General features: G+C 31.0%; 1 protein-coding gene across 1 annotated transcript; it reads right to left on the bottom strand.

Annotated features, from left to right (window-relative positions):
- Nucleotides 1–27,628, bottom strand: LOC126733598 (acetylcholine receptor subunit beta-like 2). The gene is made up of 12 exons (XM_050436964.1): nucleotides 27,478–27,628; nucleotides 21,457–21,653; nucleotides 14,358–14,467; nucleotides 14,023–14,203; nucleotides 12,431–12,587; nucleotides 12,246–12,373; nucleotides 12,020–12,195; nucleotides 10,388–10,546; nucleotides 10,198–10,310; nucleotides 10,001–10,116; nucleotides 2,496–2,742; nucleotides 1–313 (listed from the first exon to the last, which is right to left on the bottom strand). The coding sequence occupies exons 1-11, from the start codon at nucleotides 27,545–27,547 to the stop codon at nucleotides 2,533–2,535; spliced, it is 1,617 nt and encodes a 538-aa protein (XP_050292921.1). The 5' UTR covers nucleotides 27,548–27,628; the 3' UTR covers nucleotides 1–313; nucleotides 2,496–2,532.

Below are 27,628 nucleotides of genomic sequence, written 5' to 3'. Positions count from 1 at the left end.
TTTATAAAAACTTAACTTATAATTAATAGTTCGTGTATATACTTTATTTGTTTTATAAAGATTGTGTACATTTTTATCTAATTGGGCTGAAGTTTGCCGAAAAACTCATAAGTTAATAAAATGTATACGAGAAAGTGTGCTATACAGCACTCTTTTGTTAAGTCAAACAACTTATATTTGTACTTAACATATACTAGAATACCAATATCCTATGTAAGGTAATATAGTTGATTCTACTTTACGTAAAGGTTTCTAGATCAAAAGGCATCCAATTTACCATGTAATAATTGTGTATTTCTTCGATGATAGTATCCTAAAAATTAAAAGTAAATATCTATAAAAACGATAGATTATATTTATCATTAATATTTAAGTAAGACTTTTAATTTTTACCAATAATTACTCTGTAATAACAAAAATTATAATAATAATGTCTTATAGATTTTGTCTATCTGGCTTGATATATTTTGAAGGAAAAACTCGCAACTAGCACGATCAAACATTCACATAAAAATTATATATTCACATAAAAGAAATCAGCAAATTCCGAGGGCTACAAATAAGTATTTGGCTTTCCGCTACGCCTAAGATGACATGAGAGAAGTGAATTTCTAATCTTGTAAATCTATAAGACTACTATAAAACTCATTATGATGAAAGCAAACTGTGAGAGGTTTTAACAATAAGTAGCACTCGTTATCCTTCGAAGATGAAAAATAGTTACACATCGTCCTCGCCACAATATAACTAAAAGTCCTGGCAGACTGAAAAACCTCATTTATAAAAAAAGAACTTGAGTCCAAATCGATCAACTATACTTTCGGGGTATACAAGTAGTAAAACGCCAATGGTAGCCGGTTTTCAAAGTTCTAGTTATTCTGCCGTCAAAACGATGCAATTTTTTATTTTCCTAGAAATACTGGTAGAGAACTAAATGAACTGAGCAACACAATGCAATAGTAAATATCATTGCTTAAACGTACGATTAGCGTGATCTCATTTTAAATTGTAGAAATCACCTACGAGAAGTAGCAAAGTCACCACAAAAATGCACAAAAGAATATCAAAAAGTTCCTCATTCAGTCCCGATGTTAACTGACACATTCTTCAGCAATTCTTTGCATGTCAATAAATTGGCGATGTAAAGTCAATAAAAACTTTAAATAGATACACACATTCGTCCAAAACTTCATCAGAACATTGTTGTCATAATAGACCAAGAACAAGAAAAATATCTCCTTTGACAACTATGCTAAAATCAAAACCGACAATTACAGGCCTAGAGGTCAATTCAGCACCATTACATGCTCACTTCTAATTAGGACATCGAAGGGATAATGTCAACCTTATCAATTTCTTTGGGAGAGACAACATAATTGCTTATGCTAATCCTATTGAATATTTGAAGACCAAACACATGAAGTAATAATAGCAACTGCACTATTTGACGTTAAAGTAACCAGTTTCTCACTTTATCTTCATTTTCTTTATAAAAATCTCTTCACCTATATCATTGGTTCAGATTATTCATGATGACCATGGCGTTACTTCCAGACCCACAATCATTTCTTATTTCTACTCCACAAGGACAATTGCAGAATAAGGACTAATCTGGAAGAGCATATCAGCAATATGTGGCAGATGAACCTCGAGGAGATCAACGAGTCAGCAGTTTTTAGATTTTTCAGGCATTTTACCAAAACGGCACGAAAAATCTGCGATTTCTTAGCCATTGAACACAATCATCAGCAAAAGGTTATGTCTTGACGAGCAGTTTTTCGAGAACTGCTCTAAATAGTAAAAGAATTGAAGGACCTAGCATCTACTACTGAAGCTTCCACGATTCCGGAATCAAAGAAATATCCTTCAGGCACTAGTAGAAGGCCACAAAGCCACGAATTATCTTCAAATTCTTTTCAAGAGACGAACAAAACCTTTTTATTACCCAATGATTTCGCCATTAATAGATTGACGTAAATCAATTGACAAACCGGTAAAAAATAACAAGATTCCATAGATTTAGGTCCAGACTCTATTATAAGTCTATGACAGTTTTAAAGTACGTCCTGGGGAACCCTGTAGGATAATAATCGGCACGTCCGCAATATTTCTTAAATGCAAATATTAGTTTATAGTCAATATTAGTTTATTTTAATAAGTTCAAAATATTCATAAATTAATGTAGATATGACGTTCGGATAACAAGAAGGCATGCCTTAAAACAAAGAGCAAGAGAATCCAAATGAATGCGGTAGATTATTTTTCGTGTTTAAATTCTTTTCATTGTTTTTCAAATTTGTTCACTATTCCTTTAAATTCCATTCATTAGGGATTCCTTATGTAAAAAGTCGATTTTTCTCTTTACAGAAAAATTAGTTTAAATACACTTTCTCAAAAATTTAAATTTGAAATGTATAATACTCATGGGTAATTATTTTTTTTCTTTGCACAAATAATGTAAATAAATTTTAATAAATATAAAAGAAAAATCATACCTAATGGCTTTTCGTTTTTTATTCTTCTAGAGAAATCTTATAGCGGAATAATTCCCGGTGCTAACTGATCCTGGAAAATTTTGTTTAAAGGTATTTCGGTGTACTTTTGATCAACTGGTATTCTGGTATCGTAAAGGGATGGCGCTTGGCAGATAATCCCAGCGGTACCACCAAAACAGGCTATTGTAAACACCCAAAGGAAAAATCGATCAAGTACCATAGAGACAAATTTCCAATCTTCAATAATCTGGAAGAAAAAATTATCAACAAATACAAAAAGTAATTTTATAAAAAACATTAACAATTAAATGCAATTTGAAAAATTTCGCTATGAAAATAAGTAAATAAGAAAAACACTTAAAGAACAATACTTAAAATTACCCGTAAAAGTAAAATAGTCTTAAAAACCAAGAAAGTTAAAATAAAAAATTAAGTAATCAGTAAAAAACAGCAGGGAACGTGGGCAAAATGTATCATACTCTTGCCAAATAAACTATAGTCCATTTCTTAATCCGTAGGAGCACACGAAAGGGTCGATAGCCATAAAACGGTCATAAACCATTGGCGTCCCACTTTTCAAGTACATTAAGACCTGAATGTTTTCATTTGTTGGGTTTATTTAATAGTGCAAGAAATAGGCCAATTTTAGCCATAAATTCTTTGAATTACTTAAGTACCTAATGAACAAGTTCTTTTTAACCCTTACAAGTAGATATTGTCTAGGTAGGTAAATATTGAGGTATTAAGTATTATAGGTACCTAAATTGTGCAATCTTAAATGCAAACAGGTATATAATGTAGATATATCCTAAAAACTTATTTATTTTTCAGTATTGTTGCGCATTTGTTGTAAGAATGTCAAAGTTTAGCCCCGTAGTGCGTAAAGGTGTTTTAGATTTTAAAGCAAGGACTATAGTTCTAAACGTACATGATGCACTTGTGCATCAAATACCACTAAGTACTGTTAGAAATCTAGTTTCTACATGTGCCAATATGACAGGCATAAGTAAAGCAACAATTTACAGACTTCTTAGTGACAGAAAAAGTGAAAACCGTGAGAACTTGCCTAGGAAGAGTGTAAAGAAAACTGCCGGTAGGAAGCCGATAGCAGTTGATGAGACAGCAAATGTACCAGAAATGGGAAAAAAAAATTATGAAAAATTTTACACGAATTACATTTTTCTTGGCAAAAGCAAAATAGAAAATCTATTTTAATAGATAAAGAAGAAATAGTCTGTTGGAGAAGAAAGTATTTAAGGCAAATTAAGGAGTATCGAAAGGAAGAAAGAAACATTTATTATTTGGATGAAACCTGGCTTAACGAAGGACACACCGTAAGCAAGTGCTGGCAGGATAAAAATGTTGGAAGCTCCCGTCAGGCTTTTTTAGAAGGTTTATCGACTGGCTTGAAGTCTCCTTCTGGTAAGGGCCACAGATTAATAATTACACATATTGGGAGCTATAAAGGATTTTTAAATGGCGATCTGTTTGAATTCTAATCGAAGTCAACTAAGGATTACCACGAAGAAATGAACGCTGATTTTTTGAAGATTATTTTTCCGAAATGATCAAGTCAATTCCCGAAAATTCAATTATTGTTATGGACAATGCCAGCTATCATTCAAGATTAATAGAAAAATTACCATCATCCTGCTGGCGAAAAGGGGAAATAAAAAAATGACTTACCGAAAAAGAAATACCTTTTGGAGATGACGCGGTAAAAGCAGAGCTTCTGGCAATAGTTACAGAAAATAAATCAAAATATAAAAGATACGTTGTTGACGAAATTACAAAACAACACAATATAACTGTACTTCGTTTGCCACCTTACCATTGTGAATTAAATCCTATAGAGTTAATTTGGTCTAAAGTAAAAGGATTTGTGGCTAGAAATAATAAAACCTTTAAATTGAAAGATGTGAGAGAACTTCTAAAAGCAGCAGTGGATAACGTTAACCAAGAAAACTGGAGCAATGCTGTGAATCATGCTATAAAAGAAGAAGAAAAGATGTGGACCCTCGATAATCTTCTAGAAGAAGCTGTCGAACCCTTAGTTATAACAGTGAGAATGTCTGATTCGGATGAAAGCGATGAGAGTAATGAAATGTGTGATTTATAAATTGATTTTTTTTTGTATATTTCGTAAATATTTTTATTGTAATATATGTAAATATGGTTAATAAATTAAAAGATCCTTATATCTATGTACCTTTCTTATAAATGTCAAGATATGTTTGGAGAGTTGCATTTTTTATTGGTTGGTATTAAAAAAATGAAATTTTACAACAATTTTTTAAACATTTAAAAAACAATCAAATTGCGGTATTAATCAAATTTTTATATTTCATTTTGTTTGCCATAGTTTTATAATGAGGCTTTTCCGCTTTTAAGAAATGTTTCTTGTTAATTTAATAAATATAGGTTATACCTACCAACCATACTTTTTGTAAAAATCTTTATCTAATAGATAATAGATAAAATCCAACATTATTTATAAATTTTTCATTACAGATAATTATTTATCTTAAAAATTAAAATCAATATCCATAGTCGGAACGACACTGGCAACCCGTTTGTCATAAAATTGAACTCGAAACCATTGTTCCGAATTTTACGACCTATTGTATTTGAGACCATACAGGACTTGTCCACTTAAAATTGGTAAAAACAGCCTGGTTTATCATTTTGTTACATATAGAAAAATGGAAGACTCACCCTATATTTATGCTACTTCTGCATAAATAATGAGGCACTGTGCTCTCACCAAAAAGGAAATAGAGTATAGTACATCTAAAAAAAAAGTGACGCGACTTTCAGATCTAGAAGAACTTGTATATACGCACTTCTCAGACTCGACCATAACCACCACACAAAATAGGCAAAGTCTCCTTAAACACAAGGTCAATAAAATTTAATTTCCAATGAAATCTATCAAAGAAATAGTTAATTTTTTCTTAAAGAGACTAGTCTAAATTAAATGGTAATGAATTAAAAATTACCAAATTAATCTTTAAAAAAGCAAAAGACTACACGGTATGATAAAAGTCAAGAGTCTCGCAGAAAAAAAAATGATGTTCTAATACCTCCAGCTACGAAAGAGCCTACGAAAGAGCCACCTACTTTAACTACCCTCGTGCAATGACACTCAAATCTACCTTGATAATAAGATAAGTAAATCACAACCAATCTAGGTTTGCAAAACGCAACATAAAAAGTAACCTGTAAATTCAGCTTTAGTATATTGACAAAGGGAAGTGCCATTGGTCAGACTGTTGTCAGAATAACCTAACCTCTAATTATGAAATATCAATGTGTGGTAGGGTTGCAAGAGAGACCGCCGAGGTGGTTGGCGAATAAAAATCCTTCAAAAAATTCCACATAAAAATTAATGTTTAATTCATATTTAACTAATTACAATTGATTGAGTTATTAAGACTTAGTCATGGATGAGTAAAAAATGAACAGAGAGTGGATGTTCATAGTCTAACAAACTTGTAACCACAGTAAACAGCTTCTCAGAGAAGTAGTAGTAGCTTCTCTGAGAAGCTGTTTACTATGCTTGTAACAGTTAACGTCTAAGTCAATGCTGTCATTCGAAGAGTAGTGATGGTCTATATATACCAGCTATTAGTGCTGGGCTACTGGATTAAAGTGAATTAGATTGATTGAATTCAATTTTTAAAATCATGTGTGCGGCCATTATTTTATGCTTCTAAAATGGTTATATGATTTGCGATACCTGGGGTCCTTGTTCTCTTCCCAGTTGCAAATTGAAGGACCATGAAGGCTACTTGATGTGCCTCAGGAAGGACTTGTCTGTGTGAAGGTGTGTCTTTAGTGGTAATTGGACAATATAGTCAGCCAGAACTAAGCTTTATAATAAATGTCAAGATACCCAAGAGAAGAAAATTACATGGAATGGGAAAGTGGATGATGCAACTATTGGACAAATAAATAAGGAGGCTCAAATGGTAGTTACAAGGGGGTAGATAAAGGTCTAAAAACTAAACCACTTGTGAGAAACCTAACTAAATATTTTCCAGTAAAATTTCACTTTAAAAAGATGGATGCCTTTATCAACTGTAAGTTAACTGAATTAAAATAAATGCAAATATTTAATAGATTATAAAAAAAACTTCAAAAATTAGTTGACTTAATGCTCTATGCAAAAATTTTCGGAAATCAAATACGTAGTACTGTAAGTATGTATAAGGCACAAAAAAAACTTACGAAGTTTTGAGAGGAAAATCAAGATTAAACTTTGACAGGGAATTTGTTAGTAAGTTGTAGTACTAGATCTCATACATAATGAAGTCTCATTCTAATTTTCAGATCAACGTTGGTCTATGCACTCCAAAGAAACCAGGCACCTGCAAATTCCTACTGATATATTTATGTTTCCAATTTAATTATATTTGCAAAAAATTTGGTTATTTTTTAAACTGATCAAATTTTTATAATTACTCAAACTTATAAAATTAGACTTGATTTTTCTATGGAGATTACTTTTCATTATAAGCCTAGACTCTGTTTGCTTTCTGTTTTTTTAACCACTAGTCCTTAGAAGCTTTACAAAATTATACTATAACATTTCAAATTTAAATACAAGTTAAAGTTTTATGCTCACAAAGAAGACTATAGCAACAGTAGTAATTAAAAGTTACATTGATAAAATAGGACAGAGACTAGCTACTATATGTATATTAAAAATGTTAATAAAAAAAATCAAACCCTTTGACTTCAAGTTTAATTTATTTTTATTTAATAATCATTAATGAGGCCTCTGCATTTGCATAATTTGATAAATTTCAATTGTACAAATCAAAAGGCATAGATGGAATCTATGGTTACTAAGCTTACTGAAACTGGATCTGTTGCAAATAAAAAACGTGATCATCGGCGAATTTTTGATGAAGGCGCTCAAGTTGAAGTTTTGGCTCATTTTGGAATAAATCCTAATATTTTATTACGCAAAATTGTTGCTGCCACTGGTATTTCATTAGGCTTTGTTCACACAGTTACCAAACTTCATAAATTTCATCCATTCAAAATGAAAATATTGCAAGCGTTAACCGAAGACGATTTCGATAGGCGAGTTGAGTTTTGTGAAAAAATGACTGAAGTGATTAATGATAATAATATTCATGTAAAGAATATCTGCTTCAGCGATGAATGCACATTTTATCTAAATGAATTTGTTAAAAGCATAACTGTAGATATTGGAGCAATGAAAATCCTCATGCATTTGTAGAAGGGCATACCCAGTACCCTCAAAAAATTAATGTATGGGCAGGCATTTTAGGAAATAAAGTGATTGGGCCATTATTTATTAACGGAAATTTAAATGGAGACATTTATTTGGATATGTTAGAAAATACCATCAATCCGCTTGTCACTGAATCCATTGAAAACCAAATCGATGATGATGGAAACCCTATACTTGATGAGGCTGAAATATATTTCCAGCAAGACTCCTCACTATGTTCTTCCCGCTCGGCAATGGCTAGACGACGAGTTTCCAGATAAATGGACAGGGCGAAGGAGGCCTATAGAATGGCCTGCTAGATCTCCTGATATAACGCCGTTAGACTTTTTTCTATGGGGGTCATTTAAAATCTATTGTGTTTACTCCTCAACCTGAAAGTTTGGATGAACTTCGTCAACGCATCATCGACAGCTGCCATGATATCCCACAACATGTTTTTGATAATGTCCGTCAGGAATTTGAACATCGCCTATATCATTGTTTGGTCAAAAACGGGCAACATTTTGAACACTTATTGAAATAAAAGCTGATATTTTCATGTTTTTGTTTTCTATCTGAACAAATAAACAAAGATTTATCTAATTTTCTCGAAAACGAATCGATCGATTTAAAAAAATCAAACGTCAAAATAAAAGACTTTAAAAGACCTTTTAAACAAGCTATTACTCTATACCCCTTGCCATTTAAAATTTTTAAGGGGATGACCCTGAGGGGCAGAGGGTGAAAGAGGTTGAAGTAATTTTAGGTTAGAAAGTTGTCCCCCTTGACAAACCTTTTGACGTATTTCGGCGTTTTTTTTTAAACAGTGGTTTTCGATAAATCCGTGGTGGGAAGTTTTCAAATGAACACCCTGTATAAATAAATACAATACCTTAGTGAGCACCAAAATGAATATCAGGCAGAAAAATCTGCAGAGATGACCTAAATAGAACCCTGTTGTCACTTTATGCCTTAATGATGAAGGAGTGTATAATAATGTTCCTACTATGTCACTCCTCGATCAACTTACTAATAAGAATAATAAAAGGGAAGAATTCATAGCTTGGACATACCTTAGTTGTAACAATCACAGGCAATTGCCCAACAAGTGGTGCAAGGATAAGGGCTTGTTGGTAAACTTCCTTAAAGCTACAAAAATCTTATTTACAAATAAAAAGAGCTCTCAAATGCACAAAGGAACAGTCATACATCAACATAACCATACACGAGGAAAAAACTGCTCTAGGCAGATGCAGGAAACGGCAGAAATTGGGGCTTGAGCCTGAGGGTAGATATAAAATTATGGATGTGAAAATAGGTAGTAATACTTTTATAAATTGATTAGTACAACACAAGGGCTACAAAGGCTAGAGAATAACCCCTACACCAGCGATGGAGGTGCTGCCGGATCTACCGGCAATACACACCTTCAAATAAAGGTGACCCAAGCAAGGCATTGGATGAGTAAATAGAAATCTGCAGAAGCACTTTTGTAAAGAGCTCAAACCCTAAAACCATTTTGTTTTTAAAAATTTCTACTATCGAGTTGAATAATTCATTGAGAAAAGTAAGAAGGATACAAAACCTCTCTTCTTTTATATACGAGTTTTCTTCTTTCTGTTTACACTTTTTTAATAGTAATACTTCCTATTATAGTAACACCTCTTGGAAAATAAAATAGTTAAAATCAATAGAGTTTAATTTTTAATGATTTGTTTTTTATTTGTTTATTAAGGTAATCATCAGTTATTAGAAATATTCATAGGAGCAACTCCGTGACGTCACAATACACAGCTTCTCAGAGAATTTGTTTACTGTGATTACGAAATAAATAACCTCATGCCATAATATTTTGGCCAAAAATAAGATGCTTCCAGTTGATGATAAATTTATTTTTTAATTCGATCATCTATAAGAAGAAAATCTAAAGTGACTGAAATCCTATTCAGTAAGCCTTAATCATTATCATAAAGCGATCAGCTCTCAGACACTAAAATTTAGTTTTTGTGCAATTTATACAAAAGCCATGCATTGAAACAACAATAATGGGAGAAAAGATCAATCTATCAATAATATGTTAAGTGCTCAGAAGGGAATAAAAAATAACGGTGGTCAATTACACCTCGTTTACTAGCAGTGCAATTTGGTAAGTTCAATTATTTTTTATTGAGAACTTGTAAATAAATCATTACTTAGGAATTTGCTGCAACAACAAAATTTTAAAATTTAAATGTAACAAATGCCTAAAGTGCAAAAATACCTCATTATCCTTATCAGCGTCACGAATGTGTTGGGCTATAAATCGTACGCCTTCCAAGGCAGCTAAAACGTTTGGCGATAGGCTTTTTTGAGTCATACTTGTAGACGAGTCGCCCACTATAAAAAAAAACCAATAAAGTCAATACCAATAATTTCTACTATCAATAATTTATAATAAAAAAGTGGGTAAGAACCTACTTGAAGAATGAGCCTTCATTTTATTTGCGTCGTCGTCTGAATTTGGTAGGATAAAACTGGGTTCTCTTGTAGTGATTTTGAAATCCGAAGTAAATGGTTCTCCCATGTGTTGTCTAAAAATAATACTTTATATCAAAATTTATGTTTTAAAACAATACATGATTTTAATTGACAAACTGTTATCACTTACTGGTGCATATCTATGTCCGCCGTGGTATAGCCTCTAGGAGGGGCATTATCATCGTACTCGGGTATAGTATAAGTAGTTCTTCGCATTATTAATATTTTGGGCATAAAGTTAAGGAATATTTTTCTAAATAATGGTGACATTTTGTGGGTAGATGGTGACCTAAAAACATAATTTTTTGGTTTTGTATAGGTATTTAAAAGAAATTAATTAAGACATTAAAATAGATTAGTTGAGTGACATTATACCAAGTGTCTTAGGAAAGTGGTTCGCCCCTATAACTTTTTTAATTTTTAAGTTAAAAAAATGAAATTTGGTAAGTGGGTGTAGCATCCAATTTGGAATTGGCTGGCGTATTTAGTTATTTTTTGTCACTTCCGGTTTAACCAGAAATGATCCTAACTTTCTTATTTTGAATGAGACCCTCCAACTTTTTTAACATATTTTGATAGGAAATAACAATCTAAGAAACTCATTTTTGTTTTTCACAGCTTTCCTAGATGCGTCTAAAGTTTGCAAAAACGTATTTTCGGTTCTAACTCAATTTTTTCAAATGGAGCTAGGGTGGTTCATTACCATAGTTAAACATTGTATTTTTTCCGATCTGGTATAGCTTTGCATGATTATTAAAACAATAACGAATAAAAATAAAGTATAAATAAAAACTACTATAAAAACAATAAACTAGAATAACCGAACAAAAAATAACAATACAATAAACGCAATTAGGGTAAAAAATCATTATAATTTATAATTTATAATACAACAATGATAATTTATAATTACAGTGAGAAATGTCTGAATAACTCAAATTATATCAGAAACTAACAGGTTGTCGTGACAATTCGTAACAATGATATGTCAAATCCAAGGCCAATTTACTATTGCATTATAAATACCGACAAAAAACACTTCAAAGGCTCTTCAATTTATCGTTAATTATTAGACGGTAAGGGTGACAGTCCAATTTATCGTTAATCTTGGATTTTTAATAGATGTTACGCAAATGCTAAAAAGTCGCTACAAAATTTATTTAAAACGGAAACAAATATTTTATTAATTCACAGCAATCTTTGGGTTTTTTAATTGGGAAAAACTAGGTAGGTATGCGGCGCTAAACTGTTTTTTTGAAAATTCAGACTTATTAAAATTAGCAAATATCGATTGTCTGGTATCAAATTATTTGTAAAAAAATACACTTTTTAACTATGGTAATGAGCCACAATTTTGCCAACCGCCTAAAGTTTGCAAAATCGTATTTTTGGCTATAACTCATTTCTTCAAACGAAAAAAACTAAGCCTCTTATGAAGATTTGATATCTAATTTTGTTTTCTTACATAACATCCCAAATTTAGTAAAAATTGTTATACTGATACCTCAAATTAAGTCGCCATTATTGCTTAACTCATGAATTTCGTTATTACTAAACATTTATGCATAATGCATGAGTAAAGAAGTTAGTGGAAGAATAATTGGTCCCTTTTTAACTTGAGCCTTTATGTGTGCATTTTTGTTGCCTATTTAATGCATAGGTATTTTGTATAACGAGAATGATATTAGACATAAATATATATTGTTTGTAATTACTTTGGTCTTGGGTGGTATGTAAAAATATAAAGGTAATATTTGCTCACCTAAAATGCACGTTTAAAACACAAACGGTCACCCATATAGATGAAGTCACAAGTATCATGGTAAATAACAAATACTTTCCTAGGAGTGGTACAGCTAACGATGTGGGCGGAATAATTTCCGCTAATAGTAAAAAGAATACAGTAAGAGAGAGAAGAATTGAGACACATAACGTTACCTAAAAAAATAATTTTAAATTTTTTTTTAATAATGACAAGAAGTTCTTACTTTTTCGCCCGAGTCGGAAGGCAAATAAAAGACTAGAACAGTCAAGAAAGTAATTCCTACACAAGGAATGATCAGATTTACAGTATAAAACAATGTTTTTCTTCTCATTGTAATTTTAAAAGTAATATCTAAAAAAATAAATAGAAACAATTTCTTTAATATCTGCTCGGCAATCTTAAAATTACCTGAATAAGGCTCTTTATGATCGGGATAATATTCCTCATTTCTTGTGGCAGGCACCGCAAGAATATCCCACTCAACAGACAAGTAAAATTCCGATAAATCAATTCCTACTTTAACAATGTTACTTCCTGGCTGTTGATCCATATGCCGAAGATCCACCTGCGTAAATTAAAAGTGTAGATTGAGTACTTATCTATCTAATGACTATAATTGACTACTACCAATATTAACTATATTTTAAGATTAAGATGTATTTATTGTATAATTTGTATTGAGTGATAGAAATTTCAGTCATAATTGAATTAGTGTAGGTACACAGCTTTTGCTATTCTCAGTGTCTCAGTATATTATTCATATATCCCACTTCTTCATCATGTTTTCCTCGTTGAAGATCTCAAAATCAAAGACAGCATTTAAACAGTATTTTGACGTTTCGCCCTTGTGGATATGGCTTGTATATGACAAAAAAGATAAGAAACTTTACTTCAAGATTAGTTTTTGCATTCCCTGAAAATCCATTGTTCTTTCTGCTTTTTAATGAAACCAGAAAAAAAAACAAAAATAAACATTGCTAGATAAGAAGACCTGGTCGAAACTGATCTAGAAAACCGACGTTGCCTAACGAAAAGAATAATATATGGCGGAGGGCGCTCCATCTTGCTAAAAATTCATTTATTGAATCTTTATTTTCAGAGTCTTGTTTCCATGGAAATTCAACACATATTGCTAAGTAGATAGCACAGCTTATTCAGGTACATTCTAATAAAGTTTTACGAATGTTCAAATGTTCTGATTTTGGGGAAAACGTTTCTGGAATGTATTCTCAGAAATACTCAATACTGGATTTCTATTTCTGAATAAAAGAATCTTAGAAGTCCTTGAAAGCGAAAAGGATAGAGCATCGAAACTGGACTAGGATATCTTTTTATATCCACGTAATCGAGGATAGGAAAAGATGCTTGAAGAGCAAAAATATCCTTTAACCTGAAACCAAAATTTCGTGCTAGCAAAGCAAAACAGGAGAAAGAGGAAGGTTTTAAAATTTAAATCTCGTAGAATCTAGAGGTCTTCAGCCAACGAGATAATTTTTTTTATTTCCAAAATATGATGATCATTACTAGAAGGTTGTTGAAAAATATGCATTCACGCTTGAATTTACTAATTATGATAGCCCACCGATCTCTGGTGTGGTGCAGAAAGTGTCTTAACGACTTACTAGAATAAAACTGAACAGCGTTTAAAGTGTACTATCAGTACCTTTAGAATCTTAGTGACAGTTACCATGAAGGTGCTAGTGGGTTAAACTCATATGTACATTGATGAACTAATTTAACCACAAGTTGTAAGAAAAAACAAATAAAAAGGAATAATACTTTTGAATTAAAATGTCAATTGGTTTAGCATATCTGTATGTACGAATATACATTTTTTCAGTTCTTACGAAAATAAAAATTATAAGAATTCTATTAAATAAAAGTTTTTTTTACGCTATTTTATTCCAAAATATCATCCAGGTTGCCTAAATTAGAGGTTTCAAAGAAGCAAAAAAAAAAAAGAAAATACATGAATAAAATTACAGCGATTGCCTATTTACCTGTAAGCCGTTATAGGTCCAGGAAGCAAATCTCATTAAGCAACTTTGTTCATCGAAAGGAAAGTATTGGACATTTATTTCACATGATGATTTATAAATAGAGGGAGGTTTCCACATAACTTCTCCGGTATATTTCAGGGTAGCCTTCGTCATCAGTGTTACTTCGTAGTTTCCATCAGCACTAAAACAAATAATTATTTAAAAATTATTGTTAAATTATTATTAAAAACCAAAACTTTTTATCAGATAATAAACCTCAAGTAAGGTTTTATTATTTTAAAAACTTATTAAAGTTTATAATGAGCTATTCATATTTATAATCCGTTTAAACTTACTTATTATATAATACTATATCAGGAAGCCAAATGTGCTCAGAAGGTACGTAAAGCTCTTCCACACCTCCATATTCTTCAGGGTCCCAACGGAGTTTATAGTCAACCCATTTCTAAAATAATATTTTATGTAGCAATAAAAGATTCCATATAAATTCATAACATAACATAGTTCTTTTAAACTGTTGTTAAAGTTTATGAAAATATATTTTTAATTCTTTTTTTGTTTTTAAAACCGTGCAGCTGTAATTATGCCCTTAGAGTACCTATAGCACTGTGCGAGTTTTTGGACGATAAGTCATAGCATCGAGTTTAGCAGCATTACGGTAGCAAGATTCACACCGAATTTACACATCCAAATCCTAAGATTTTTGTTATGTTAATTATAAGCAACCAAGGGATCCGTAAAGACTGGAAGAATCTAGTAACCTTGAGTGCGTACGCAGCAATTTCATCTTTATAGTTGTATGTGTCGCGTACAAAAAAAAGATAATATAGTAAAAGGGTACCCAATTAGCAATTTTTTGACGCGACAACGTTGCAAATTGCAACGCAACGTTGCTATGTTACGTTGTCTTAACCGTAGAGAAAATCCCGTTTTACACCAATTTGAAAGAGATTTTTTTGGTTGTCTTAACGTTACGCAGTGACTACCCGTTAACTTTCTAAACACTTTTGCAACGTTTTTAGAGTTACAGATTTTTAGGCGGATGGACGCCATAACGATAGAAAAATTAATTACTTTTTTAACAATAAACTAATAGATAACTATAATAGGCAGCTACTACAAACTACCTTTTTAATCCATCTTTTGAACAGTCCTTATTAATATTTGCATGTAGTTTAATATAGTGAATTATACGGGTAAAATACCCGTTTTAAAAGATTTTCAAGCACTTAATTTATAAACGGAACATAATTGTTTACTGTGAAAAGATGTTATTTTAGCCCTAATTAAGAAGCAAGAGGAAGAACGGATGGACCTAACCTTAAATTTTAATATTTCAATTATTGTTGCGCGTATGGAGCAACTTTTACAAACTTTAATAAACAAAAACTTTAACTGTTACAAGAAAATTTATAAGCTCTTCGAAAAATATAAACTCAGAATGTAATTTTAATATTACACTAAATATAAAAATAAAAATATATATTAAGTAGGTTATGTTCAATTAAATAATTTTTCTTCCTCTTATTCTCTTTACCTTTATTTTTCATCTTCTTCCTAAAACTTTTAACATGTCAAGAAGCTCCCTCTACAGCGAAAAATACTTAACACAGACGATCAGGCAATGTAATACCCATTCGCTAGCGATGAGGTAACGTTGTTCTTACTGGGTTTTTGATTCGAAAAACTGTACACGTCTGCACGTCGTTGTTTTAAGTGTAAATTACTACTGCTATCATCTATAGTAAAAAATACGTTGTCAAAACAACAGGGTTTTACAACAGTTGCGATACAGGTGCAGTACGTCGAAGTTGCAAAACCAACTAAATTTTGCACTGAAAACAACGTTGCAAATAGTAAAAATAAGAGTAATCTCAACTTAGGTGACTGCTAATTATTACTTGGGTAATATGTATGTACCCACATAGCATGCGATATCCACTGTATATACCTATAAAGTCCAGAAAGTGCAAAAAATATCGTGTATGTTCTATGTATATATATTACACATTGAGATTAACTTATTTTTTTATGTTTAAGTATAAATAATAAATGTATATATTTTGTGAACATTACCGTCGCCTATATCTTCGATATATACATCGACAATGACGTCTCTTGGCGTCATTTGAGGAAAGTCACTTTGATGTCTTAATAAAAAAGAACAGACAATGTCGAGAATTCAACCGAAGATCACATGCACCGTATTTGCTGTACAACAACTTTTGTTTTGTTACAACAACAACAATTTGATTTGGTGATCCCGAGCTAAGGCGTATTGTGTAATGTTTTTTTCACATTTTGGGTGTTGAACCTACTTATCATCTTAAGAAAATGCCAAATTGGATTAGATCAGGTATATTATTTCATATTTTAAGAGTTTAAATACAGACAAGATTTTTTTTTAATGGCGCCCGAAATACAAAAAAGTTTTATTTTATACAGCGTTTACATCTTGATCTAATCTTGTTTATAAATTAAAAAAAAATACAGAAAAACATGGCAAACATCAACGCGAACTTCCTTTTATTAAAATTAAAAGTTGTCAGTATTTTTGTGCTGAATGTTTTCTCCTATTCTCCTTCCTCTTTTTTTAGAGTTTTCTTGACCAAAGAATATCTGCTTTATTTTGTTATACTTACAAATGAATAAATAAATATATATTTGGAATTTAATTACAAATATTTTTTCTCAATATTCAAGTCCTCAAAAACTAGTTTAAGACCTTAAAGTTACTTATAATATTTTAAGTCGTTTTAAATGACCTAAAATAGTCTTTAAACGTCGTCCTATGTAAATATTTGACGTCTTCCAGAAGCCTTTAGCTTTTAGCTTTTATTTAGGACTTCATTTTGGATGTAACATTTGTACGTTACTTTAAGCTAGTAAGGACGTCAAAATGACTCGTCATGTAAACCAGAAAGTACGAAAAATGACGTATTTAAGACGCTATTTTGTTACCTAGGAAATTATGCATACACAGAACATCTTTAATGGATATTACCTATATACCTTAGAAATATTTATTATATATCCTGGAATATTAAAAATTGTATTTGTATATTCTATAAAGATACATGTAACAGATACATAGAATATAATAGATATTTATGAAACAGCCATAGAATATAACCCTTGAATATACTTTAAATATCTAGTATATTTAAGATATGCACTATACGTACTAATAGTATATTCCATGTATTACCTAGTGAGTGACAAATGTATATTTATTTCATATCCATAAAATAAACATAGCATTAAAAATAGATATTGTATGTATATACGTCAGGATATTATGAATATACATAGCATTTACGTATAATATATGTTTGCTATGTGGGTATTTGGTAACAAAAAATCAGCTCATCCTTATAGTGCACTTGGCAAAATGAAATTATCGATGTTATCGGGTTATGGGCTTCTGCTTGCAATTAGTGCAATTTTCCAGCTCATTCGGGTGATTGGGGAAAAGCAATCAGGTATGACCCTGTTCCCCAAATAAAAAATCTCAAAATAATAAGACTTTCTCGATGGTAAATTTATAATTTGTACAAATTATATACCTTTCCAAGCTAATCGCCTTCCCTGGCGTGAATAGGGTCAGCTGACAACGGCAGGGGGTACGAACCTAATAAATACCTGTAGTTCAATTCTCATTGGTCGATACGTTACATCTCGAACCGACAAATCTGGTTTGAGACCCAATTCGATCCCGAGGTAAATGTGATTCTCATTCATAAATTAATAGTACTTAGATCGGAAACTCCCATGAGAGCCAACAGAACACTGAAACGTTAATGAATTTTGCGCCCTCTAAATGTCGAGGAGTAAACATGTAATACTAACATGAAAATAAATTTGCGACTTTATAATGACGGGAAGAAATTTGATTGTGGCGCCAAATTTGATTTTTGCTTTATTATACCGCGCACCTAAAATTAGAGGGAAAATATGTGATTCTTTCGAAAACTATAATAAACAGATTGGGAAAGTGTCAAATTGGGACTTTTTTAATCTCCATATTAAACAAAGTTCTCTGTTTATAACCTTTTCTATTTGCGTAATATAATTTCTGAAAGACCCATACATTTCCCACTAGATACATAGGTCTAGATTTCAGAAATTAAACAAAAAATATTCACCAAATGTATTATTACTATATCATAAAAATAGATTATAGCAAAAAATTCACACGTTATACAAATAATATAATAAATTGTTTAAAAATAAATATTTTATCCTTAAATAAATATAAACTTACAACTTAGGTAGGAACTTTGTTTTATGAAGAACAAAGTCTGTGAAGAATAAGTTAAATAGTGTTACAAAAGATTATGGTAAATGTATAAAGGTCAAAAAAATTCAATAAATTATTATATTTCACCAAGGAGTTACTCCCTACACAATTCAGAAATAATTCCTATCGTAAATGTTATAAAATTAATAGTTGTCAATAAACTACAAATGAAAGAGACAATAAGGAAAAATTACACCAGCAGAAAGAAGAAAGCAAAGTGTATGAAGTAGAATTTTTGAAGTGTTACAAAAGTTTATGGTAAATGTATAAAGATCAATAATAAAGTAATAAATGCACCAAGGTAAGTATGATATTTTTTTAATATAAAAAAAACTAAATTATTATTTAAAGAGTTTAGTTTAACCCAAGCATTCCCCTTCTTGAGTTGGGCTTGAATGAATGTGGCGTAAAATAATTAAAAAATGCATAGAATTGTTTATTACTGAGATTTTCATGGTTTGAAGGCTTAAAAATCCGAACCCAAATATTAAACATATTGAGTCTGTTAAAAAACCATGCAATCTGTGTCTTTTGCTGTCCACAGATTTAACATAACAGCTTCTTCTTAGAATCCATTTTTCACTTTTGTTGTTTACATTTGCACTTATCACTTTCACAAAAAAAAAATTGGCATAACTATTTATGCAAATGCAATGTCGCCAATTTCCTATATTCAATTCAAAGTTTTTACTGTTTATATTTAAGTTCTTTTACAACAATATAATTAACTGCTTTTTTAGACATTTCCTGTATCCCAGGTATCAGCACACCCAAATAAAAACTAATCACAGCTGACAAACTAGAAAAATTTTGGCGAAATATGAGAATAGATCAATTTTGTGAAGATTTTTCGGAAAATTTGATAACTGAAAGTTAGTTTTTTGGCAGAAGTAAGAAGAAAGCATGAGCATGCTAAACCTAAAGAACTATGAAAAATGGCCGCATTTTTTATGACATAATTTGATGCTTGACAATCACTGCACCCTCGGTAAAAGAAGTGACAAACTACTAGGTGGCCGCCATTTTGCGTGATTGTGTCCTTTTGATGTTGGTCACTCTGACAAATTTCAGTGGTGCCAACATTGGGAATCAAAATAATTAAAGCTTTTGGGAGGTTATGTTGACAAAAAAAGAAATAGAAACTGCGAAGTTACATTTAGTTAACAATTTAAGACAGCTGCATTAGTTTTGATATTTTTCTTGTACTTGTTTAAGAATCTCGTTAAAATTTACAAAGTTTCAATTAAGTTACAGTATGCATTGTAGTATTTAATTTTAAAATTTGAATTTCGCGCCTTTAGATATAACGTCATATGTGTTGACAGTTATTACGTTTTGTTAGGTTAGCATGAGTGACGAGGATGGACAAGTAGAGATTATTATGACGTGACTCGATTATGGCGAGACGTATTAATTTATGTATTTCAAATTATGGATTTATGAGTTGTAATTTGCGCATTTATTTAACCGAATAAAAGGCCATTCTACAGTATACTGAATATTCTTACTTAACTAAACTAATATTAAATCCACAATAACTAAAACCTAAGAAAACAATACTATACTAGTTTTATTTTTTCATAAACATGTATCTTACGAATCCTAAGACCATCAAAATAATGGTCTTCATTTAAAAATTTAAAATTAAAAATATTGAAACAAATATAAGGTTATTGAAACGCTATCATTTGGTTTATATTATACCCATTTCAACAATTCTAATATCTGGCACATATCTGTCAATGAAAATACATAGAAAACATCTAATATTAAAACAACTCAAATGGAATGGACAGAGCAGAGATTGAAAAAATGGTATAGAGGTTTAAAAATTTCTATTTGCCGTCAACTAGTTTCGCGACCATGATGCCAAAAAAATGCCAAAAGCTTTTCCCTAAGGAGTATAGTTAACGAATACTATACTCCTTAGAGAAAAGCTTTTCAGAACATAGACAATATGTTCCTGCAAAGTCATATTTTACGAATATAGATTTAAGGCATTTTAAAGTTAAGGTACCTTCGTTAATTTTTGATCTATGATTTTTATATATTTTATAATATAACTTAATTATTTATGAGGGAAGAAAGTGTACGACACTGTACGAGTCACGAGTTATATATTAAGGTTCATGACAGATCACATGTCAAACGTCAGCGTCGTCAACTTAGCTTTATTTAATATATCTTTTGTTGGCACCACTGAAAATATTCAGAGTGACCAACATCAAAAGGACACAACCATTATAAAAATTGCGGCCACCAGGCAGCGGTTGTTTTTGGTCATAGTCGCCATTTGCATTAGCAATACAGGTATATTTATATTTATAAGTTCGTTGCAGGGGGCAGGAAAGGGCCTAGAAAGGAAATATGAGCAGCATTACAGATTGCTGTAAATATTCGCAAATGATTAAGTCGGGTATTTCAATTGCAAAGAAACAGCTTAAATTCTTGTATATTGACATCCATGCTAGAACATACTTATGGAAAATTTAGTGAATAATATAAAAATGTTATTATGGAACTTCCCGAGGAAAACGTGGGCAAATATGAAGCTCAGGATAAAATTACAAAGGAAATTAAAAACTAAAAAATTAAAATTTTATTATAGAAATCGAAAAACTAATAGGTCGGCCAATATGTTCACATTGATCCTATTCTTCAACTAAAGAGAATAATAAATACCTTTCTTTAGAGACTTTAGAAAACTGTTCATTAGTTCATTGAAACAATTCAATTATAGCAACGTTCGCAAGATACAATATCTTTAAAGTGAAAGTCAAATCGTATTTCATTAAAAAAATGTGTATGTACATATTATCTATAGAAAAAAAAATTCTTTGAAAAATTATACTTAAAAAAAATTAATACTATGAGAAGATCCACTTTTGTATTTTGATAATAAAGCATTTTTTGAATTTCATTTGATTGCAGCTTTTTGTTCTTTTTCAACTAGTTTTTAATCTTTGCATCTCGATTTCTTTAAATTTTTATGGCCTTTTACGTCATCTACTTTGCTTATTTTAAGTAATTTGAGTACAAAATAAATTAAATTGACCTCAAGTTAACCTTTAACCAAAAATCAACTTTTTCGAAATTGATAAAAAAATGTTTTAAATCGTAATACATATTCTTACCTGAACCACCCATAAATTTGTTGTCATAACTTGATTCTTAAGGTTCATTTCTATAAGCTGTGAGAGCTTAATACTTAACCATACTGTTAAAGTTTCAGTATGGTTGATGACTGGCCGAATCAGTCGATTATAATTGCTGAGAAGATCATCGTAAAGCCTTTTGGCATCTGGATTCGCTTCTATATGCTTTACTTCGGCTGAAATATAAAATCAGAAGCATTATTTTATTATTAAATTTTAAGGAAATATTACAAGCAATAAATACTTGGCATTCAAAAAAATAGCAGCTGCAATATGAAAAACTGCTACCATATTTAACACTAGTTGTGTATCATTTAAGCATGGAATCAAATATTTAGTACGGAAAATACAATTATTCTGTGTAAGTTCGTTATACCCCCAAAAGATTCTCCTTTAAAGTTGAATAACAACGAATTAAATTTACAGTATTTGTCTGCTTTTTTAGGACCTTCTGCACATTCATAGATCTCTCGCACGTAGACTGAGGCGACGTCAGAACATCGCTCACGAAACACAGTCATCTTAGATCGTTAGCTTTTACATTCGAAATAAATTCGATGTATCATCTAGGGATACCTATCGCGCGAAACAAAATGAAATAGTTTGAAAGTACAGGACCTCATTAAGGAATATATAATGTGGAACAAGCTAGATAAAACATAAACCTATACTTATTTTTCGATTTATTCGTAAACTATTTTCTGGTTTAATTACTACTTAGTTTAGAATGATTTTGTGTAAGTGTATAGTTAAAGTAGCATCAATCAAATTACATTAATGTAGTTTATGGGTATTCAATTTAAATGTAATCGATTCTCAACATTCATGCGCTTTTCCTACAACCGTTTTTCCTAGGCCAGAATACTAATCGTCCATGCAATTTGTCTGAAATGGCATTCTTAAGGCCAATTTTCATTTTAGGCTTTAACGTCTTGATTATAGCAATTTATACTTGAATCTTCATTTAGTGCAAAAAATCTTTTATAAACATCAGATTTAGATATTATTTTAAAGTTAAAACACTCACTCTTGGGTAATAAAGCAATGGAAGAATAAACATCTATAAGAGCTATATACCAGGAATTTAAATCAGTTGTTATTTCAACTATCGCCATTCAAATGTTAATGTTTATATTAAAAAAAATATAGTCAAAGGTTGTATATTTACGAAATCAGATAATACTCTTAAAGTATTGAAAACTTTTTTCCAAAGTGGAGAGTGTAACCCGACCCGAGCTAAAAGAAATTAAAAAAAAATCGACAGAATTGATTAGCCCTCAAGTCAGTTTGTTAATTAATCTGTGACACGATTTCGTGAAACTGGTTCATTAGTTGATAGTGCGTAGAGCCAAAAAGGTTGCTGCTGTTGCTCAAAATGTGCGTGAAGGTCCATCCACCTCAACTCCTCGTTGTCCTCGGGAACTGAATACTTCTTGCATTAGTTTACTTAGAGACGTCGATATGAAGGTCAAGAAAAATTCAATTGGCGCAAGAACTAAACATCTTTATTTACACCACCGAGGCTATGTCAATAAGCAGAGTTGTTGGACTTGGGGCTGGAAAAATTCTCATGTGACTATTGAAAAGCCAATGCATCCACAAAAAGTAACTGTTTGGTGTGGTTTTTGGTCTGGTGAGATCATCGGTCCATTTTTGTTCGAAAATGTCTAAAAAGTGGACGCTACCGCAAATGGCGACCGTTACCAATCCATGCTCAATGGATTTTTATTTTTAAAATTTGAAGAGGATGGCATGGACGATATTTGGTATCAACAGAATGGCGCAACTTGTCACGCCGTCAACGTAAAGTTGCGCTTTTGAACTTCGCCTTGGAAAATCGAATAATCAGCCGTAATTCCGTTGTTTGGCCGCCTCGGAGCTGCGATTTGAGTTTGACTATTTTTTGTAGATTAAAGATGAATGTTACGCCCAAGACTTGAAGCTCGAAATCTGAATTTCTATTCATGAAATTTAAGGCAAAACGATCGACAAAGTACTGGAAAATTCGATTTAACTAAAGGATCGGTTTATCGAAGGCTAGTTGTGGCAGCCACACATTTTAGTTTATACAGATCGTGTTATCGTGAGCTACGTATTACCCAAAATAACGGCAACACGGCTTGGTTGTGGCTTGCAGACGGTGGAATTTTTTGTTTTTATTTTTTGAACCGGGAGTCAGCAGACCTCACTTTGCTGAGTTACTGCACGTTGCATTAATAATTTTTGAGCATTATTTTCGTGTTTTTTTTCACTATGGCTGTTTATACCCCTTTCGAAAGAGTTCAACTAATTAAATGGTTTTATGGAGGCAATTCGGCAGTACAATGTAGAGATTTGTTTTCAATGACATTTGAGAATAGACCGATTCGTTGTGCAAAAACGGTTTTAAATGTGGTTACAAATTTTGAGACATCTTTTTGTCAAGATTGTAAAAAATGTTAAAAAAAATGTCAAACCATCTGTTCAAATGGTCCAGGATATAGAACGGCGGGAAGAAATGGTTTGCAGTACCCTAGAACTTGATTCGACACTTGGAGAGGAACTGGGAATGAGCAATAAAACTGTTGCTCGTATCTGGAAAAAATATGGGTACAAATGTTTCGAGTATTCAAAAACTCAGGAAAGATTTCCTGAAGACCAGTGGCGAAGAATGGAATTTTGTGAAACCATGATGGAAAAGGCAAATAAAAACGAATATTTTTTAAAAAATATTTTGTTTTCTGATGAATCTTCTTTTCCATTACATGGCAAACACAATCCTACCATTGTTCGTTATTGGTCTCAGGAAAACGAGCACATAAGTTTTCAGTTTCGTACCCAGTATCCTCAGAAATTGAATGTTTGGGCAGGTATTTTGGGTGACAATGTTATAGGGCCATTTTTTATTGATGGCACTTTAAACGCCCAAAAGTACCTTGAGTTGCTGCAAAACCAAGTTCTTCCTGCCATTCAAATCCTACCTGATGTGGACCTGGGATCGGTTTATCTTCAGCAAGATGGCTGTCCTGCTCATAACGCGGCTAGGGTAAAAGAATTTTTAACAAATACTTTTCCTAACCGCCTTATTCGTGGGACTGGCGATATTAAATGACCTTCTAGATCTCCAGATTTGTCTCCAAATGACTTTCTTAAAATTCTATGCGGGTTTTACACATTGTCATGTCTGTAAAACCGACATTAGAATAAATATTTTAAAAATGCCTGGATTTTTGCCTAATATTTTGGGACATTTTATCGCCAAACGACGCAACTCCCACGAAAGTCAGATGTTTACTAATCCCATCCTCGGGCCGGCCGAGGCGGTGCTCTGTCGCAGGCACTCGTACACGCGCAACGTTGCAAAATTTCGCGTCTATGCGGTTTCCTATAAGTAACGAACGAAAACACGATCTGTATATCATCCTTAATTCGTAAATAAAACTCCTATCTTTCAATTAAATCAGACTTATTATATATTCATATATTACATTATATATATTCACTAGTTTTCTTTCTACAACAGATTTCAATTTGAAATCTTAAATAGGCGACCAATGATATTTAATTAATTGATTTAATGTACTGAAAAACATATTGTAGGTTTAAAAAAAGATTTCATATAATATAAAAAAATTCTTTTTACCACAATATATTATATTTCTTACAATAAAATCAAGGATATTAAAATTCAATTTTTTTATTCTTTTTTTAGAGCGGTGAAATTCAATATGGTTGTTCTATTGTACTCTACAATTATTTTCACGCAAGAGAAAGAAAATATATTATATTAAAAGAAATAAATATTAAAAAAACACCTGACTGCAATTTTTATATTTTGTGAGTTAAGTATATAAATTATGTAGCAAAAATGTTAATTTTGAATTTTAATTTTTTATTTTAACATTTTTAATATTTTAACATGGCTCGTAACATTACAAGGGATCAAATTAAAAACCTTGTTATATTCTTTATAAACAAGCAATGAATGATATAGCTTAACTGCTTTTATTGCAAAAAAGTGCATACTCGTATACCTGTATGCCGGTTTTTGAAAAAAACGTAAAGTGGTAAAGGGGCTTTTTGGGGTGGTTTGCACATCAGAAAAAATTAATGGATTAGTTTTCGAGCGGTCCAAAATCATTCGACAAAATTGGTTATCCACATCTGTCTGTATAGTATTATACATATATGTTTTAAAAGTTTAGAAGTTAGTTAGGAACGAAATCTCAGACTAAAAACTAATGTTATTATTATTATTATTAGTATTGCTCAACATTCGATCAAGATCAAAAGTAACAACTAAAAAAACATAAAAATTAGTTGCTGTTAGATTATTTAATAAATAAGAATATAACAATAAAACGACAACTCAGTAAGATCAATATATAGAAAAAGGAAATATACATACCCGTCTAAAAGCAATAATAAATATCTACTTTTATATTCGCAGTCATACTTAAAATTTCTCAAAGAAATTTCATGATATATACATACACCAACTATTGCTGATATAAAATCATATTTAATATCACACTTGTCGTATCTAATACGTTTATAAAATATTTCATTTAATTCTTTTCAATAAACTTAAAGGGAAAAATCCACATCACTCATAAATAAGTTTGACAGATCGTTTGAAAATTTCATTCTTATGTTAAGGAATATTTAAACTATTATTGAATCTTAAATTTAAATTATAAATATCGGAATGGAAAGAAACAGGGCCATAACTACAGAAATTAAAATGAGATAAAATAAGCGATTCATATAGTGTTATTTATATATTCTTACTTAAATACCATCGATGTCCAATTTTTTTAATATTAATATGGTATACTCCCTAAAACGCAGTTTTCTATTTATTACGACTCCTAACTGATCTTAAAAACAACTTTTAGAATTAGGTTTTTCGGGTATTATATCATCAACAAGAGAAATATTAGAGTATTGCGTAAAAGATTCTCCTATATGCCGGTTTGGATGCATTTTTTAAAAAGTCGCCTGCAAATTTAATGTAAAGTTCATGCAAATGTACTTTGCTGCGGCTGACACTTTACTTAACCGATAATAATGAAGAAAACTGTTCACTATGAAACTATTTCATGTAATTTGCTATATAGGACGTAGCAACTAAAACTAAAGGGTCAATAGTCATATGTAAATAACCAATAAAAAACAGAATTGTTAACAAAATAATATGGTTAATCATATCCAATAAATTTGAAATACAAAAATCATAACAACAATAAAGATTTTTTTACCGAAAAAAAATAAAAATAAATATATAAAGTATGAACATAGACAATAGAAAAAATTAAAAGATTGCTTAAAATTAGAAGCAAATAAAGAAATTAACAGTAAGAAACATGAACAAATGCAACTTTTACTGAAATTTATTATTTAATTTAAATTCTCTAACTGCCGACAAAATGAAAAAGATAGCTGCTCGCACTTTGTTAGGATAAAAAATAGACAAAAAAAGAATTGCACACGTTATATATATTGCCCAATATTCAAAATAGGGTAGTTTAAGTTAAGATTTCTTGTAAATATAACCGTTTAAAATAATTTAATTTTTTCCAAGGCCCTCTTATTGATTTTGGTTTTATATATAAGCCCATCAGTTGCTTTAGTAATACGTTATACATTACAACAATTATTTCCGACATTTTCTAGAAAAGTTTAATGTAAAAAATAGAGATAGAGAGAATCTTTGTACATGGGGTAATTCTTACACTAAAAAGATTTTTTAATATAAGTGATGCTTCAGATACATCTCATTTAATGGTACTGCTGTAAAATATAAAACGTCTCATAATGCATCTAAAAGTGAATCTGCCATTTACTTTAAAATGTAATAAGTGAATTAAATGAAATAGAAACTATGGAAACATATCGAAAATTAATAAAATATTTTAAAAAATTTACCTAATTTTTACAATAGGGATGCACTTACGTTCATTTATACACTCTCCATAATAAAAACTAGGTCATGCACAAAACCTGAAATTTCCAACTTACCTGTGGAAAAATTGAGCAACCAAATTATCACAACGGACGAAGTTAATAAAAACCATGTAAAAGACGCCATTTCTTACATTTAAAAATAAATCTTTGCACAGTTTCTGTGAAAAAATCGGGCGTTTGTTACGCCCACATGCTTTTGACAGCT

This window comes from Anthonomus grandis, chromosome 1 (assembly GCF_022605725.1).
Source record: "Anthonomus grandis grandis chromosome 1, icAntGran1.3, whole genome shotgun sequence".
NCBI lineage: Eukaryota > Metazoa > Arthropoda > Insecta > Coleoptera > Curculionidae > Anthonomus > Anthonomus grandis.
Note: the sequence above shows the minus strand (reverse complement) of the source record. Positions and strands in the feature narration are given on the sequence as shown.

What these genes read in the sequence shown, in the direction of transcription:
- LOC126733598 (XM_050436964.1), bottom strand. Translation starts at nt 27,547, where the DNA reads ATGGCGTCTTTTACATGGTTTTTATTAACTTCGTCCGTTGTGATAATT. An exon ending in CAAATTTATGGGTGGTTCAG is followed by an intron (nt 14,468 to 21,456) that starts GTAAGAATATGT and finishes ATATTATTTTAG; the next exon opens with AAATGGGTTGACTATAAACT. An exon ending in CTTCCGACTCGGGCGAAAAA is followed by an intron (nt 12,196 to 12,245) that starts GTAAGAACTTCT and finishes TTATTTTTTTAG; the next exon opens with GTAACGTTATGTGTCTCAAT.